The sequence below is a fragment of the Littorina saxatilis genome, linkage group LG11, assembly GCF_037325665.1.
Source record: "Littorina saxatilis isolate snail1 linkage group LG11, US_GU_Lsax_2.0, whole genome shotgun sequence".
NCBI classification, from domain to species: Eukaryota; Metazoa; Mollusca; class Gastropoda; order Littorinimorpha; family Littorinidae; genus Littorina; species Littorina saxatilis.
The window spans coordinates 40,162,621-40,182,044 of NC_090255.1; the positions used below are offsets into that span (position 1 = coordinate 40,162,621).

Here is a 19,424-nt window from a genome sequence, read left to right on the forward strand (position 1 = left end):
TCTAGTCCTAAACCTTTAAAACAAGGCAAGGCAACACTATTTCAAAGGCTCAAGCAGCACACCAAAAAATAGCAGCAATGTTGCTTATTTTTGTTATTATACAAATAATGCTTTTTTTTAATCATTTTTTTGTTTTTGTTTTATTATTATCATTATTTTTTTGTGTGTGTCTGAAGAACCCAGGGGGTCATGCGACAAAGATTTTAGCATTAATCTAATTCTCTGTTAAAAAACAACAACCAAAAAAACCACACACAAAAACACCATGAGACATGATACCATAATGAGACATCCCACTGCTTATAAAACTTAACTTAAAGCAAATTTTGTCAACAATAACAACGACATAGAATCTCCTATGGTACTCAATTTACCTCCTAGCAGAGACTACAATCTGTTCTTAGTGAATAGGCAGATACGCACAGCAACTGAAGCCCACAGATTACACGAGAACAAATTCAATTTACCGCCATTCATTCTACTTTTACGCCCGACGTGTCCCAAATTCGCTCTGTGAGAACGAGAATTGTGGTCCTCACTCTCTCAGCCCCCCCCCCCCCTCCCCCCATGGCTCTCAATCTATGTTAAGTTCCAATTAATCACGCCACTGCAAGTGCTGAGAATAGTGAATTGGAGATACTGTATAAAAGAGATTTCTCTCTTTCTCTCTCTTTCTTTTTATCAGTAAAAGAATCTGCATGTTATGTTATGCTCCAGCCTTACTTGCAGGCGAACAGTATGTTATATGCCCGTCTGTCTGTTATGTCCTAATGTTGTGTCTTGTATACTTGCCATTTACATATTTATTATACATGTTGAAAGATGAATGATGATACATTGTAGACGGATGCATTTTATTGATTAAAAGCCCCACAATGATGTGCTTGGCAAATACAAAAAAAAAGAAAGAAAAAACAAACATTTCTCGCGCCTTACTGTGTGAAATCTGAAGCAGTGAGACTGGTGAATATTGACCACAAGTTGTAATCTTGGAGAATATTGTCGTCGTACACGAAAATTGGTGAATACATCAAACACGCACGGATATGTGTAAATACAAACGCACGTCTTCTTTTTCTTCTGCGTTCATGGTCGGAAACTCCCACGTAGGCTACACTCGTGTTTTATACAGGATTCGGGTTTTACGTGGATGGCCGTTTCTATCCCGCCATTTAGGCAGCCATAGGCCGATTTCGGAGGATACTAACGTACATTAAGGACGGCGGATACTAAAAACAAGCACTGAATACTGTTATCAAATGTTGAATAAGAACAAAAACCAGATACGTACGATTGTGGACAATACGAAAAGTTTACTAGACTTTTGCCCAATCAGTCATTCAGGAAACATAACAGACAAATAATAACGATGGCTGACAACGTATCTCACGATGATGCTTCTTGTAAAATGATAGGTCGAAGGTACAGCGATTGTTTTGATTTGTCAATAACTGTCTGTTCTTGTACTGTGATGCTTGATTTAGAAACGTTAGCAGTTCATCTGTTTCGGATCTGTTGATCAAAGGCTGAATGATGGATACAAATAATAACCGCTGAGAGAGAGAGAGAGAGAGAGAGAGAGAGAGAGAGAGAGAGAGAGAGAGAGAGAGAGAGAGAGAGAGAGAGAGAGAGAGAGAGAGAGAGAGAGAGAGAGAGAGAGAGAGAGAGAGAGAGAGAGAGAGAGAGAGAGAGAGAGAGAGAGAGAGAGAGAGAGAGAGAGAACGGATTTGTCCTTCACTGGGGGTATGCAGTGCCTTGGCATTGCACTTCTAATTAATTATTATTATGTTATAAGTGGCACTCACGTGTGTTGTTGCTAGGTAACGATGGTATGTCCGCTTTGTTTGAAGAACTCGGGCCTTTGTCTGTGTCCCCCACTGTAACACAACAATTGATACACACATAATATTACACTGCCACACTGTAACACAACAATTGATACACACATAATATTACACTGCCACACTGTAACACAACAATTGATACACACATAATATTACACTGCCACACAGTAACAAAACAATTGATACACACATGATATTACACTGCCACAATGTAACAAAACAATTGAAACACACATATTACACTGCCACACTGTAACACAGCAATTGATACACACATAATATTACACTGCCACTGATGCACACTGTAACACAACAATTGATACACACATACTATTACACTGCCTCACTGTAACACAACAATTGAAACACACATATTACACTGCCACACTGTAACACAGCAATTGATACAAACATATTACACTGCCACACTGTAACACAATTGATACACACATAATATTACACTGCCACTGATGCACACTAAATCACACTGCCACAATGTAACAAAACAATTGAAACACACATATTACACTGCCACACTGTAACACAGCAATTGATACACACATAATATTACACTGCCACACTGTAACACAACAATTGATACACACATAATATTACACTGCCACACTGTAACACAACAATTGATACACACATAATAGTACACTGCCACACTGTAACATAACAATTGATACACACATAATATTACACTGCCACACTGTAACACAACAATTGATACACACATATTACACTGCCACACTGTAACACAACAATTGATACACACATATTACACTGCCACACTGTAACACAACAATTGATACACACATATTACACTGCCACACTGTAACACAACAATTGATACAAACATATTACACTGCCACGGATGCACAAGGACATTTCAGGGGCTCACATCCACGTCGGACATACACGGATATTTTTTCCAAATGTCCCATACATTTTTCATTGTTTTTGTCACAAAGTGGTCATTGTCCAATTATGCGGTAATCTTGAACTTTAGCGTGTTAAATTCATAGCTGAGAATCCAGTGACTTTCTTTACTTATTTTTGATACAAGTCCATGTAAGCAAGCCAAAGAACATTTGTCGTGAAATTAATTGACGGATTGAGCTTCAAACTTAAGCATAATTAATTAATTTGGTTGTTCAATCGACGAAAATGCACCGAAAATGGCGTACGTTGTCAACCATGGGACATCATTTACACGAAAGAGTTGTCTCCCTTGTCTGATAATACGGATAATTCCTTCTTTGACACATGTAAACAAAATCCATTCGTACAGTTCATCGGAGTTCATTCCGTAACTTCAAAGGGATCTAAAATGACTTGTTATGATTACAAGTGCAGGTTCTACAAATCATTTTGGAGACTTAAATGCCTCTGGATTGTGAGCTATGAATTTAACACGCTAAAGGTCAAGATTACCGATTATGCTTTCATTTGATCCGGACATTGTCAGTACTTTCCAATTTACAGTAGTTTGATTTGCTATTTTATCGATGTTTTGCGAAGCGATGTGTCTCTCCAAGCAGACGAAACTTGGGGAGACTTTATGTGCATTTTATAGAGAAGAGCTTCCAAGGGTCGCAACTCTGAATGCTCCAAACCGGTTGACAGTTGCCTCCCTTCGCGGTTTTTTTTCTTCTCGAAAAAGCAACATGCCGCCGAAACAATCACAGTGAATTGTCGTCATTAGCTCAGAGACAGAACACCACGTTTTATTACTTTGATTTGTTCTGTTACCTTTTTGCCAAGAAATTTTGTTATTTGTTCTTTTACCTTTGTGACAAGAAACTAGACAAGTTTAATTAAATTTACGTTTTGTTGCGAGAAAAAAAATGTCCTATAGAATTATTTTTGTTCAGGACAAAATAATGTCCTATCACTTTTGCATTGTCCAGGACATTTGTCCTATGCCACCTCTCAATCAATCAATCAATCAATATGAGGCTTATATCGCGCGTATTCCGTGGGTACAGTTCTAAGCGCAGGGATTTATTTTTTTATTTTTAATTTATGCAATTTATATCGCGCACATATTCAAGGCCCAGGGATTTATTTATGGATGTGAGCCCCTGGGAAATGTAAGAAAGTCATCAGTTTGGGTAGTAGACTGTTTGCTTTCTGGTGTCGTTATTTGGTTAGTTTCGAGTTAAGGCCAAAAAAAAATAGGTGTGGTTACGGTAACATAGCCAAACAAAATAGGGTAGGTAGGTAGGCAATCACTTTTTTTTTTAAACTTTTTTTTCTAATGTGTACAAATTAAACCTACTTGACAGGGAAATAAGTGTGCGACACGGGCGCTTTCGCTTTCATTGCGTATTTTGCACTCGTTTTTTTTTTTTTTGACAAATATAATAAAAAGTTATAGGATCGGCCCCTAAAAATAGGGTAGGTCGGGTTACCGTAACCACACCTATTTTTTTTTTAGGCCAAACTGCAATTCCCCCCTTTGATTTACAGAAGCAGATAAGGGGGTGGGTTAGAAGATATGGGGGGATGGTTAGATCCAAGGGGGGGGGGGAGTGGGTTGAGGAGATGGTGTGGAGACAACAAGTGGAAGGAAAGAGGGAGGGAGACAACCCAGTTTGGGCTTGATGGACAGATGCTAAGGAAGATATGAGAACAGGGGGTATGAAAAGCAGGGACGGGGCATGCTTCGTTGTGACAGGCAGGGTTTACTGGCCGCTTACACACACTGTGTTGCAAGATTTCAGATCGATTTCCAAGAATCCAAAGGGTTGTGTCTGCTAGACGCATGCGAACCCGACAGGATTTGAAAAAAAACCACAAACCATAACAAACAGACGAAGAATAAAAAACACCCCAGAAAAATGCCTGAAGAATCGGGGAACAGGGGTGAAAGGCTTGAGAGAAACCTTTAAGAACAGAAATGTTAGTCACCAGAGACCTTTAATCAGAACCAGGAAAAGTCACACCCCAGAGACCCCGAGGGGAAGACACCACCACCAAGATGTCCTGACCATCTCTGGTTGCAACAACACACTGCGGACACTAAGATAAGCCGTAGCCCTATTTGTTGAAGTACTGATGGTTGTTTTTGCGATGATTTTGTAAAGTAGGTTTTATTTGTGTTTGTTGAAGTACTGATGGTTGTTTTTGCTTTTTGTTTGTTTGTTTATTTGTTGCTTAACGTCCAGCCGACTACGCAGAGCCATATCAGGACGAGGAAGGGGGGGATGAAGGGGGCCACTTGTCAAGCGATTCCTGTTTACAAATGCACTAACCCATTACTTGTGTCCCAGCAGGCTTTAGTAAAACTAAATTAATACCTACTGGAAGATTACCAGTTTCCAGTATGTTAAAATAGGCTTAACCTATCTACTGCTGGACTTACATCAGAACACTAACAGATTAAACTATACATGAATCGCGAGACAAGCGGCAAGAGAAGAGATTTTTGGAAAAAATACAGGTGAATGAGCAAGAAGGCAGAAAAAAGAAAAGAATTCATGAAGAAAAAGAGAGCATGACAGGAAAGAGGAACCAAAAATCTACCAAACAGCAAACTAGAAAGCTCCTGCGGTTCCAAAAACAGGAGGGGCCTTTAATTTCATAACCGCAGTGCCCCACTGCGGGAGGTTGTTTTTGCGATGATTTTGTAAAGAAGGTTTTATTTGTGTTTGTTGAAGTACTGATGATTGTTTTTGTGATGACTTTGAAATTAAATGAAATAATGTTTTTAAAAAACCATTCCGACCAGAAATCACTTACCCCATCGACTTAAGAACGGAACTTACGGAAGATAAATCGATCGATCGATTGATTGAACGGTCTTTTACACATAGGACAGAGGTTTAAGGCACCAGCCTAGTCTTACATTCTGTCCTTACTATATATCAAACACGTACACAAATACGGCAATAATTCAGTTATACATTTAAGTACCAAATAGCAGCCCCAAAAGAATAAGTTAAACCAAAAACTCCAGACATTTACGGAAAAAACCCACAAAGTACAAACTCACTCAGGTCAAGAAACCACGGTTACCAAAGAATATTGAGATGAGAAACGTTCAGGACAAACAACGACTAAGACCAGATACTTTGAGGACCGGTACGTTTGCTCGGTTACCCAACAGAATAAAAAAAAGTCAGCGATATATTGTCTCGACTACCAACCCTTCTCCGTTGATTGTTTTGAATAGCACTTGTGCTGTTTGCATACTGGAAAGAGATCGTCGACCATGGTGTCATATCGACCATAGCATTCCCCATCCCCAGTCTTGTTTCTGTGTGATTCCACAGACTTGGAGCACTCTTACGACAATCCTTGAGTGTAGAAGTCTCTATCTTTGATGCTGAGATGGCTGCATAATGGCTGCATGATCCGTTAGTTCTCGTTACTGAGACGAGTTCTCTATTCGCTACGATCGAATTAAAAACTCCCACTTCTTTAAAGGGGCGAGAAACATCAGGTCATTCGATGAATTTAGCATGAGATTGTTAATTAGGTTTCGACCTGTGAGTAACCCAGGTTAAAAACTGGAGAATCGTAACTTTGGTAATCACCGGAAAGTACTGGTTTCAGCAACTGAAAACAAGACCAGTCTGGTTTGCAGGGCTGGAACAACAACGGAAACCTCTCGGTACTTTGTTTGTTTGTTTGTTTGCTTAACGCCCAGTCCACCACGAAGGGTGATATCAGGGCGGTGCTGCTTTGACATTTAACGTGCGCCACACACAAGACAGAAGTCGCAGCACAGGCTTCATGTCTCACCCAGTCACATTATTCTGACACCGGACCAACCAGTCCTAGCACTAACCCCATAATGCCAGACGCCAGGCGGAGCAGCCACTAGATTGCCAATTTTAAAGTCTTAAGTATGACCCGGCCGGGGTTCGAACCCACGACCTCCCGCTCACTGGGCGGACGCCTTACCAATACAGGCATGAGACCAAGGGTAGGGCGGATGGTGGCGAGAGAGGTGAATGGACGGGGAATGTTTACAGTGCCGTGTGCCGGGCTGTGAGCAGTGCCTACCAATGTTTAGCTCAGGCATCGTCGCGGCAGACGCGCCTTAGTTCTATGCAGGAAAATGCAGCGCGCTATTCTGGCCATCTGGCCAACTGTCGTCTATCCTTGGCACAAAGGGTCAAAAATCCAAAAAATAAGCCCTTAAAAAAATATGCCCATATTTTTGAAAATATGCCCATATTTCTATAAATAAGGCCTTAAATATTTACAGCCATAAGGAAATAAGGGCATAATGAAATAAGGCCTTATTTCTGTTAAGGCCTTACTGAAATAATTTCTGTTATGACCTCAAAAAAATAAGCCCTTAAAAAATTATGCCCATAAAAAAATAAGCCCTTAAAAAAATATGCCCATATTTTTCTGCGCATCGCTACTGCGCATCCGGACATTCGAAAGCGCGCACAAACTCGCCTCTCGTTCAAAACATCCGTCATAACATCGAGCGGATACAGCATGGCTTCACGCATTCGAAAGCGTGCACAAACTCGCCAAAACCCCAATTCTCTCGCAATTTGCAATTTCAGCACAAATTCTTCTCAAAACTTCATCACGATCTGTGAACCCCCCATTCGCCATGTTTCTTATGAGATCTCTGCGCATGAGCGGCGCAGCCGAATTCTATTCAGCTTCATGATTGGTCAAAAAAATAAGGCCTTATTTTTTTATGCCCTTATTTTTTTATGCCCATATTTTTTTATGCCCATATTTTTTTATGCCCTTATTTTTGTATGCCCTTATTTTTATTAAGGCCTTACAGAAATAAGGCCTTATTTCTCGTAAGGCCTTATTTTCAAATAAGGGCTTATTTTTTTATGCCCATATTTTTTTAAGGGCTTAAAGATTTAAGGCCTTAATAATGGAAAATAAGGCCTTATTTTAGAAATAAGGGCTTATTTTCAAAAATATGGGCATATTTTCAAAAATAAGGCCTTATTTTTTTAAGGGCTTATTTTTTGGATTTTTGACCCTTTGTGCCAAGGATAGTCGTCCTCATCTCTAAGGCAGACTGATACCACGAGACCTGTGTAAGTTACACCCGCCTTCAGGCTCAGGCATTTTTAAACGCTCGACTCAAGACTGAATAGGCCACCGTGTTGCGGTCTCTTGGTACTCTCAATATTGGTTGCTTTGTAGTAGAGTGAAATGAGATGGCCAAATAACTGCCACTAGTAGAATCAAAAACAAAGAGACTGCCAACGTTCCATATTTCAGAATCAAAAAAACAAGAAAGGTAAGTTGTTAGAACGTTGTTATTGACAAAATTACGTTACAGTCTCAAATATGTCATCCCAACGGTCTTTTAAGTGAACAGACAAACAAACATCACAATAAACTTATCTTGATGGATTTCAGTTTTCGCCCACTCGCCAGGAAGCCGAGCGAATGAATGATTGTATTACGAAATGAATCCATTTTCCACTAGTAGAATAAAAAAACAAGAAAGGTGGCCGTTGTTGGAACGTTTGTTATTGACAAAACAATGCGTGACATTCACATTGGAACGTTTGCAGTCTCTTTGTTTTGGATTTGCCACTAGAAGAGTAACATTAGATGGCAAAATAGCATGCTAAAGGGTAAAGGTTAATGAAATGTACGCAACAAGTTACACGAACGAATTCGGAACATTATGCCCTAAACTTTGTGATGTTTGTGTTAACTACAATCTGAATTAGTTAACCGTTGTATATTGGTAATAACTAACTTTGCTCAAATGTCGCCAAGCAAACACAAGAGCTCTTTCTTACACACCTAACCATCAAATAATCTGAATAAAAAAAACCAAGAAAGGTTATTTGTTGGATCGTTTGTTATTGACAAAACAATACGTTACAATCACAAATATGTCGACCCAACGGTCTTTTAAGTGCACATACAAACAATACGTAACAAGAACTTAGCTTGGCTGAGTTTTCGGCCGCTTGGTGGTAAACAGCAAGCGAATTACTTATTGTTTGTCTGTGCACTTAAAAGACCGTTGGGTCGACATATTTGTGATTGTCACGTATTGTTTTGTCAAAAACAAACGTTCCAACAAATTAACTTTCTTGTTTTTTTATTCTGAATTTTGGAACGTGGGCAGTCTCTTTTGGATTTGATCATCAAATAATCTGAAAACATACTTTGTGGAGGAGGAAGCCTGCAATATGCACTGTAGACGGTGTTGTTGGTTATCTCACAGAATCCTTGCTGCCACGTTTCACGCGGTGCGGGGTAAGAAGAAGAAGAAGAAGAAAGAGGAAAAAGTAAGAGGAAAAAGAAAAGTGTAACAGAAAATGACATCCCCGCTCTTCGATTTTCGGTGAAATTGAAATGTGCCCACTCCGCAGCGACCCTGGCCTCCTAGCGGCGAGCCCCGAGGACTACTTTCTTTGGGCGGCAGCAGAGCAGACAAGGACATTTTCCGCCTTGTCTCATTTCATTCCCAACCAAGTGCGGCTCTCGGCAAAGGGAAGTAATTGGATCAAGCGCCGGCTGCCTTACCGCCCCTAATTCCTTCTGTGTTGTATTTTTTGCCACTTGATTTGCACACATAGGAGCAGATGAAAATACGCGGACGTTTCGTGAGATCCCTCGATCGGTTTTGTCAGCCATGAACAGACGGAATATGACTTCACCAACACCTCTTATTTGTTTACCTCCAACACTTTGAAAGAGAGAAATTGAGCCTGTTTTTGAATGCAAAAAAACTGATACTTACTTGAAACCGGCCAATATTTTAACTTAATGTCGATATTTTTAACAGAATCCTAATTTCAGTCTACTATTTTATATGGTATACATTTTGGCCTAGAAAAGCACAGTCCTTTACTTCACGCAGGCACAAATGGATTCCAGCATTTCCCACTTGATATAAACAGAATAAAACCGTACAAATCAGTCTTGGCTGCCTAAGACTCGGACACTTTTTCTGACGGATTTGACCTTGCCAGATCTTAGGGACGATTCCTTTACCTTTGCAATCGGAACAATTTTGCGCTGCGAAAGTTAGTCCTGCAGACATACGTTCCTAAGAACGATAGTCCTCAGCCAAACAGTGTTCCTGGATTTTGAGCGGACAATATTGTTCATAAGGCCAAAATTTTTTTTGTCTGTTTCTGGTAACATGGCTAAAAAAAAAATAGGGTAGGTAGGTAGGGATTTTTTTTTCTTTTTTTCCCCCCCAAATGTAGACCAATAAAACTAACTTTAAAAATCGCGCAAAGAGACTGGATTCACTATACATAGAGACAAGACACTCAACACATTTACAAATCTGTGACAAAGACTGAAAGAGTATGACATGTTTTTCTTTGTTTACCTGGTCTGATATTTCCATGATGAAACAGAAAAGAAGACTTGAGACATCTTACATCTTGAGCTTGGACAAATGGGAAATTTTTTTGAGTTTGGAAAAAAAAAGTTTAGGGTCGGCGCCGAAATTTAGGGTCGGTCGGGTGACCAGAAACAGACAATTTTTTTTGTTGGCCTAAGACAGAAAGTACAAGTCTATGTTTTAGGATAGGACTTTACAATGCAATTCAATACAACAAAATACAATAAAAACAATACATTAATACTTCATTGTCTCAAAAGAGGCATTACTTCGGTTCCTTGGGGACATGTGGAGGTTGAAGCAGCCTGACTCTCCAGCACCAGAGTCCCGAATATGCATCGTTGGATGTTGCATTCACATCCTTTCGAATTCGTTAAAAGTCTAGCAGATGAAATCCGTTGGGTTTTGGGATTATACATCTGAAATCTAGCAAATGCTGATGCGTCCCTTTGTTGTGAGGGGTGAAAAAGTGGGTGGAGGCTCCATGTGCTGAGAATCATCGTCTAGACTGACTATCATGGGTGGAGGCTCCATGTGCTGAGAATCATCGTCTACACTGACTATCATGGGTGGAGGCTCCATGTGCTGAGAATCATCGTCTACACTGACTATCATGGGTGGAGGCTCCCTGTGCTGAAAATCATCGTCTAGACTGACTATCATGGGTGGAGGCTCCATGTGCTGAGAATCATCGTCTAGACTGACTAACATGGGTGGAGGCTCCCCGTGCTGAGAATCATCGTCTAGACTGACTATCATGGGTGGAGGCTCCCTGTGCTGAGAATCATCGTCTAGACTGACTATCATGGGTGGAGGCTCCATGTGCTGAGAATCATCGTCTAGACTGACTATCATGGGTGGAGGCTCCCTGTGCTGAGAATCATCGTCTAGACTGACTATCATGGGTGGAGGCTCCATGTGCTGAGAATCATCGTCTAGACTGACTATCATGGGTGGAGGCTCCATGTGCTGAGAATCATTGTCTAGACTGACTATCATGCACTACCTAGAATAACTAAACTTTGAAAACACTTCTTTTGCACTCTATGGAGAACCTGGTGGATGATGTCATTGATACAAAAACTAGACCGAACTAAGGACCTCAAGAGATCTTCCTCTGCTTCTCGTTCGCTTCTTCTAGACACCCACTCCTGTGGCTGCATCAATACTTCAAGGGATGATTTGAGGCCGTTTCTGTGTTGATTTTCTTTTTTTTTTGTATGGGGGGGAAGAGGTTTTTAGAATTGAAACTACACCTGGAGAAACATATTACAAAGCAAACCTCGTTTTCTGTTTCTGTTGGTTTCTTTCTGTCTTCATTTTTAACTTGTCACCTGAATTTTGCAGTTAGGGAGAAAAAAACATTGTGCGATGAGAAAGAAGGACAAACGCTTTATTGTCTGTTATCTCCATCACCACAAGTAATGTGTGTTAAGGCTTTTTGTTTATTTTGACAGAGAAAAGGAGAGAGGATGAACAACGGAACCAGAAGTTTAGCACACAGGTGAAAAAAGAGGGGGAGGGAGAAACTGAGATTCAGATTCAGATTCAGAATTAATAACATTAGGGTTACTTTTTATGCGAAGCTTAATCTTCCATCGCCCTGTCCCTCAATCGCTCATAACAGTGTTTCATAATAGCTATTTACTTTTATTGTCGCACACATTTTTTAACAGACCCAAACAGTAAAGTACCAACACTGAATTCGCAGTTGTCATAAAACAAAAAATAACTATGGCAATGGTAATGATGACGTTGATGATGATGATGATGATGGTGATGATGATGATGATAATGATTATGATGATTATGATGATGATGATGATATAAATGAACTAATTGAAGAAGGAACATATTAAATAGTATCACCATTTTCAAAACGCCAAGAGAGAGAGAGAGAGAGAGAGAGAGAGAGAGAGAGAGAGAGAGAGAGAGAGAGACAGAGACAGACAGACAGACAGACAGAGACAGACAGACAGAGACAGACAGACAGACAGAGACAGACAGACAGAATGACAAATGGAAGAGGAGTCGAAAAAAAAGAAAAGAAGTTCTTTAATAAAATACGACTGGGTTTAAATATCACATGTAAAAGCTTCTTGTCGTCTTCATCGAATGCAATTGATTTTTCACGCCGCGCTTCAGTGAAATTCCGACCGCAGCCTGTACGTCCCTCGTAAAGCCTCGTGCTGCTGTCGGGTCTAATAGCAAATCTCGTGGACTCTCCTCGCCGCGGGAAGACTGATCGCACAACTGATGAACCGTTCTTTTATCAGCCATCTGTCTGAAGCCCGAACACGTTAACCTTTTTGTGCCGCCGATCTGATAGTAAAACTCCCAAACTCTTTAATGCCCCGGGTCGAACAGGAAAATCCATGAACAATTTATCTCCGGTGTACTGACGGCGAAACTCGGAGCAGTTTGTCGCCTTGAGTATGCTGGAAAACCTCATAAACCTTTCATCTGCTGTGGGTCTGATGAGAGAATTCATAAACCGTCCATCTGCAATGGGTCACATGGTATAACCCAAAACTCACATACCGTTAATTTAATTTGGGTCAGATGGCAAAACTCATAAACAGTTCATCTGCTGTGGGTCGGATGGGTAAATTCATAAACCGTTCATCTGTTATGGGTTACATGGCAAAACTCATAAATCGTCCATCTGTTATAGGTCACATGGCAAAACTCAAAAACTGTTTATCTGCCATGGGTCGGATGGGAAAATGCGTTAATCGTTTATCAGCTGGTTGTCGGATGAAAAAGTCATAACATTCATTTGCTATGGGTTAGATGGAAAAACTCATAGATTAATTGTTCATCTGCTGTGGTTTCATGGACCGTTTAACCGCTTTGGGTCAGATGTCTAAACAGGTAAAGCGTTATATCCTGTCCCTGTGATGGCCAAACTCCTCAAAACTTCATCTGCAGTTGGACTGACGCCCCCCCCCCCCCCTCCCCTTTCGCGTTTTTAATGCGTTCATGTCCTGACGGTCTGGATGCAAAACTTCGAAGCCCTTTGCCTGACTGCAACAGTTCCTACATCTTTCTTTCTGTCTGTGCCTGTTTTGTGGCAAACATCGTAACTTTTCCATAGGATGTTTGTCTGACGGCAAGCCTCGTAAACCCTTGATCTGATCATCTTGATCTGATCATCTTGATCTGATCATCTGATCTGAGCAAAAATCGTCGAGAGCGAGAAGACATCTCAGAATCTTTGGCAATAGCACGAAATCATATTATGAACACATTTTATCAGACATACCATCAATGAGAAGACATCTTACAATTATATTTAGCAATAGTATGAAGATATAGCAAGAAGATATTCTAGCAGGCAGACCATAAACAAACAACCATCTCAGAACCTCTAGCAAAAGCACGAAGACATCGTAGGAAGACAATATAACAGCAGAACATGAATAAGCAGCCATCTCAGAATCTATGGCAATAGCACGAAGACCTAGCAAGAAGACAATGTAGCCAGCAGACCAAGGACAAGCAACCATCTCAGAATCTATAGCAAAAGCACGAAGACATCGTAGGAAGACAATCTAACAGCAGAACATGAATAAGCAACCATCTCAGAATCTATGGCAATAGCACGAAGACCTAGCAAGAAGACAATGTAGCCAGCAGACCAAGAACAAGCAACCATCTCAGAATCTATAGCAAAAGCACGAAGACATCGTAGGAAGACAATCTAACAAACAGACCATGAATAAGCAACCATCTCAGAATCTATGGCAATAGCACGAAGACCTAGCAAGAAGACAATGTAGCCAGCAGACCATGAACAAGCAACCATCTCAGAATCTCGGGCAATCTGTTCTCATCCCTCAAGAAGGGGCAGCTCACTGCAGACAAGTGTCACAATTCTATCAGAGCCAGAGTAAATAAATCACAGAGGGTGTCACCCCGCCGAGCACGCGAAGGAGATCTATTGTGCGCTAGTGCAGTTTCCATTCAGCCGTCAATCAATACTGCTCATCTCTCTTGGCGTCCTCAGTCACTCGCTTATCTCCCTTGCCCATACTCTGCTGTACGAGCTCGGTGGCTGACTGGTTAAGGCTCTAAATCACTTAGCCCACGTTTCGGAGCGGGACTATTTGTGGCTGACCGAATAAATCTTTCAGTCAGGCTCTGTATCCGCTATTTTATACCGTAGAGTACACTGCAGTACGACATGGTATAGTGGAGTGGAGCACAGTATTCTCTCTCTCTCACTCTCTCTCTCTCCGATGTCTCTCTCTGTCTGTCTGTCTGTCTGTCTGTCTCTCCTCTCTCACTCTCGTAGATTAGTCCCTCTTTAGGGCGAGGGCCAGATGCAAACAAGCATATCTATGTTTTTCTTGTTACCCTCGAAAAATAAAGAATTGTTATTCTCTCTCTCTCTCTCTCTCTCTCTCTCTCTCTCTCTCTCTCTCTCTCTCTCTCTCTCTCTCTCTCTCTCTCTCTCTCTCTCTCTCTCTCTGATACCCAGCTACCACCTATATATATCCACACACTCACAGTACACTAAACTACAGTCGTCGATGGTCGTTGACTGGTTCAACCTGTAGGCGCTATATAACTGTGCCAATATTATTGTCAAACTCTAAATCACTCATCTTGCATTCTATAGAATACAGTTTCTTAGGTTTGACCATATGAACCTCACAAAGACTCCCTTCAACTGTGGTTTTATTGCAATACAGTGCAGTACAGTAGACTAAAGTACACTAACGTATTGGTAGCTGAATGGATAAAGCTTTAAATTACCTGTCTTGCTATCGATAGAGAACGGCAGCTGGTCATGAGTGAACGGGTATAGCCGCTATGTCACTCTCCTTATTTGCTTCTGTATAGAGTACATTGCAGTACAGCTGGCCATGAGTGAACGGGTATAGCTCTATGTCACTATCCTTATTTGCTTCTGTATAGAGTACATTGCAGTACAGCTGGCCATGAGTGAACGGGTATAGCTCTATGTCACTATCCTTATTTGCTTCTGTATAGAGTACATTCCCAGCCAGCAAGACATTAGCGGCCGATAATCGGCCGAACACCCTTCAAAAAGTCGGGCCGGTGACGTCAAAACATACGACGCGGGTGTTGGCCCGACTAACTTTTGCAAAGAGGCAACGAGGCGGCCGATAGGCGGCCGAACACCTGCACTATGGCGGCACGCATCCGGTCCGATGTTAATCGGCCCGATGACTTGTTGGACCTGCGGCCCGACACCTTATGCCGACATCGGGAAGATATCGATTTCAGCGGGAAGACATCGGGACGATGTCGGCATAAGGTGTCGGGCCGCAGGTCCAACAAGCCATCGGGCCGATTAACATCGGACCGGATGCGTGCCGCCATAGTACAGGTGTTCGGCCGCCTGTCGGCCGCCTCGTTGCCTCTTTGCAAAAGTTAGTCGGGCCAACACCCGCGTCGTCTCTTTTGACGTCACCTGCCCGACTTTTTGAAGGGTGTTCGGCCGACTATCGGCCGCTAATGTCTTGCTGGCTGGGTGCAGCTACAGATACAGCAGTATGTACCACCCCCCCCCCCCTCCCCAAGTGTAACAGTGCAAAATTCACTTACAGCTACAGCAGTACAACCCCCCTCCCCTCAGTGTTACAGTGGAAAAAACCCTACAGATACAGCAGTGTGTACAACTCCCCCCCGCCCCCCCCAGTGTAACAGTGCAAAACACATCACCAGCTACAGATACAGCAGTATGTAGAACCCCTCGCCCCTACCGCCCTCACTGTAACAGTACAAAACACACCTACAGCTACAGATACAGCCGTATACACCCCCCCCCTCAGTATTACAGTATAAAACACACCTACAGCAACAGATTCAGCAGTATATACACCCCCCCAAGTGACAGTGCAAAAATTACTTACAGCTACAGCTACAGCAGTATGTACACCTCCCCTCCCCCTTAGTAACAGTGCAAAACACACGTACAGCTACAGCGGATACAGCAGTATGTACAACCCCCAACCCCCCCACCACTGTAACAGTACAAAACTCATTTACAGCTACAGATTCAGAATTATGTACATCCCCCTCCCCCCGCTGCCACCACTGTAACAGTACAAAACATACCTACAGCTTCAGATACAGCAGTATGTACAACACTCAACCGCCTTCCCCCGTGTAGAGTGCAAAACACACCTAGACCTACAGATACAGCAGTATGTACAACCCCCCCCCCCCCCCCTGCGTGCAAAACACACCTACAGCTACATATACAGCAGTATGTTCAACCCCCCCCCCTCCCCGCCTACTGTAACAGTACATAACACACCTACAGCTACAGATACATCAGTATGTACAAACCGCCCTCCCCCCCCCCCCAAGTGTAACAGTACAAAACACGCCTACAGCTACAGATAGATCAGTATGTACACCCCCCCCCCCCCCCCAAGTGTTACAATGCAATACCTACAGCTACAGATACATCAGTATGTTGCAGTACAGCTGGCCATGATTGAACGGGTATAGCTCTATGTCACTCTCCTTTTTTCATTTCATTTTCATTTTCATTACTTTATTGTCCCATCGCTGGGAAATTCGGGTCGCTTCCTCCCAGTGGAAAGCTAGCAGCAACGGAGTCGCGCTACCCAGGTGTCTGCGTGTTTTGGTGTATTCAGCCACCTGCACTTATGGCAGAATGACCAAGGTCTTTTACGTGCCATTGTGATGACACGGGGGCGGGACATGGCTTCCGTCTCTGGGTCTGCACATAAAGTTGACTCGTGTCCGTCCCGGCCCGAATTCGAACCTGCGACCTTTCGATCACAAGTCCAGTGCTCTACCAACTGAGCTACCGGGCCCCGTCACTCTCCTTTTTTGCTTCTGTATAGCGTACATTGCAGTACAGCTGGCCATGGGTGAACGGGTATAGATGTCATCTTGTCACTCTCCTTTTTTGCTTCTGTATAGCGTACATTGCAGTACAGCTGGCCATGGGTGAACGGGTATAGATGTCATCTTGTCACTCTCCTTTTTTGCTTCTGTATAGCGTACATTGCAGTACAGCTGGCCATGGGTGAACGGGTATACCTCTTGTCACTCTCCTTTTTTGCTTCTGTATATCGTACATTGCAGTACAGCTGGTCGAATGGGTGAACGGGTATACCTCTTGTCACTCTCCTTTTTTGCTTCTGTATAGCGTACATTGCAGTACAGCTGGCCATGAGTGAACGGGTATACCTCTTGTCACTCTCCTTTTTTGCTTCTGTATAGAGTACATTGCAGTACAGCTGGCCATGAGTGAACGGGTATACCTCTTGTCACTCTCTTTTTTTGCTTCTGTATAGCGTACATTGCAGTACAGCTGGCCATGGGTGAACGGGTATTACCGTATACCTCTATATCACTCTCCTTTTTTGCTTCTGTATAGCGTACATTGCAGTACAGCTGGCCATGAGTGAACGGGTATACCTCTTGTCACTCTCCTTTTTTGCTTCTGTATAGCGTACATTGCAGTACAGCTGGCCATGAGTGAACGGGTATACCTCTTGTCACTCACCTTTTTTGCTTCTGTATAGCGTACATTGCAGTACAGCTGGTCGAATGGGTGAACGGGTATACCTCTTGTCACTCTCTTTTTTTGCTTCTGTATAGCGTACATTGCAGTACAGCTGGCCATGGGTGAACGGGTATTACCGTATACCTCTATATCACTCTCCTTTTTTGCTTCTGTATAGCGTACATTGCAGTACAGCTGGCCATGGGTGAACGGGTATACCTCTTGTCACTCTCTTTTTTTGCTTCTGTATAGCGTACATTGCAGTACAGCTGGCCATGGGTGAACGGGTATACCTCTATATCACTCTCCTTTTTTGCTTCTGTATAGCGTACATTGCAGTACAGCTGGCCATGGGTGAACGGGTATAGATGTCATCTTGTCACTCTCCTTTTTTGCTTCTGTATAGCGTACATTGCAGTACAGCTGGCCATGGGTGAACGGGTATAGATGTCATCTTGTCACTCTCCTTTTTTGCTTCTGTATAGCGTACATTGCAGTACAGCTGGCCATGGGTGAACGGGTATAGATGTCATCTTGTCACTCTCCTTTTTTGCTTCTGTATAGCGTACATTGCAGTACAGCTGGCCATGGGTGAACGGGTATAGATGTCATCTTGTCACTCTCCTTTTTTGCTTCTGCATAGCGTACATTGCAGTACAGCTGGCCATGGGTGAACGGGTATACCTCTTGTCACTCTCCTTTTTTGCTTCTGTATAGCATACATTGCAGTACAGCTGGCAATGAGTGAACGGGTATAGCTCTATGTCACTATCCTTATTTGCTTCTGTATAGCGTACATTGCAGTACAGCTGGCCATGAGTGAACGGGTATAGCTCTATGTCACTATCCTTATTTGCTTCTGTATAGAATACTGGCCATGAGTGAACGGGTATAGCTCTATGTCACTATCCTTATTTGCTTCTGTATAGAATACATTGCCGTCCAGTACGCCGCACTAAACTACTCTATGCTACGCTACGCTACACAATGCTAAACTAAATTTTTTAATTTGTTTTTCTTTTCTTTCTTTTTTTTCACCCCCCAAATGCCAAAAAAAAAAGTCTAGGGTCGCGCGAAAAAATAGGGTCGGTCGGGATACCGTAAACAGACTTTTTTTTGTTTTTTTGCCTAAGTTAAATTGATCTAAGTCAAGTGGATAACCTAGGTGTACTCGTGGTTGACTGGCTACAGCTGCCAGTCTCTCGTCTCTGTGGTTGTGGTTAACCAAACCTTTCAGTCACGCATCGTGTGCCCCACTCTGGCTGTGGTTAACCAAAACTATCAGTCACGCATCGTGTGGTCCACTGTGGTTAACCAAAACTATCAGTCACGCATCGTGTGTCCCACTGTGGCTGTGGTTAACCAAAACTATCAGTCACGCATCGTGTTCCCCACTATGGCTGTGGTTAACCAAAACTATCAGTCACGCATCGTGTGTCCCACTGTGGCTGTGGTTAACCAAAACTATCAGTCACGCATCGTGTGGTCCACTGTGGTTAACCAAAACTATCAGTCACGCATCGTGTGTCCCACTGACTGTGGTTAACCAAAACTATCAGTCACGCATCGTGTTCCCCGTTATGGCTGTGGTTAACCAAAACTATCAGTCACGCATGGTGTGCCCCACTCTGGCTGATGTGCTAATCCCACCACTTGTGCCAATAATTGGCCCTCCCACCATTAGCATCTTCGCAATGGGCGTTGCTTATCTCTGCCTACACAATATTGGTCTCGCTGC

At 42.6% G+C, this 19,424-nt stretch overlaps 1 protein-coding gene across 1 annotated transcript in view; it reads right to left on the reverse strand.

Moving 5' to 3' along the window:
- The window catches only part of LOC138980731 (uncharacterized), a 55,772-nt gene that overhangs the window by 6,973 nt on the left and 29,375 nt on the right, over positions 1 to 19,424 (reverse strand). The window contains exon 2 of the mRNA XM_070353636.1: positions 1,806 to 1,877. Coding sequence (XP_070209737.1) covers positions 1,806 to 1,877 — 72 coding nt within the window. The remainder of the gene's footprint in view (positions 1 to 1,805; positions 1,878 to 19,424) is intronic.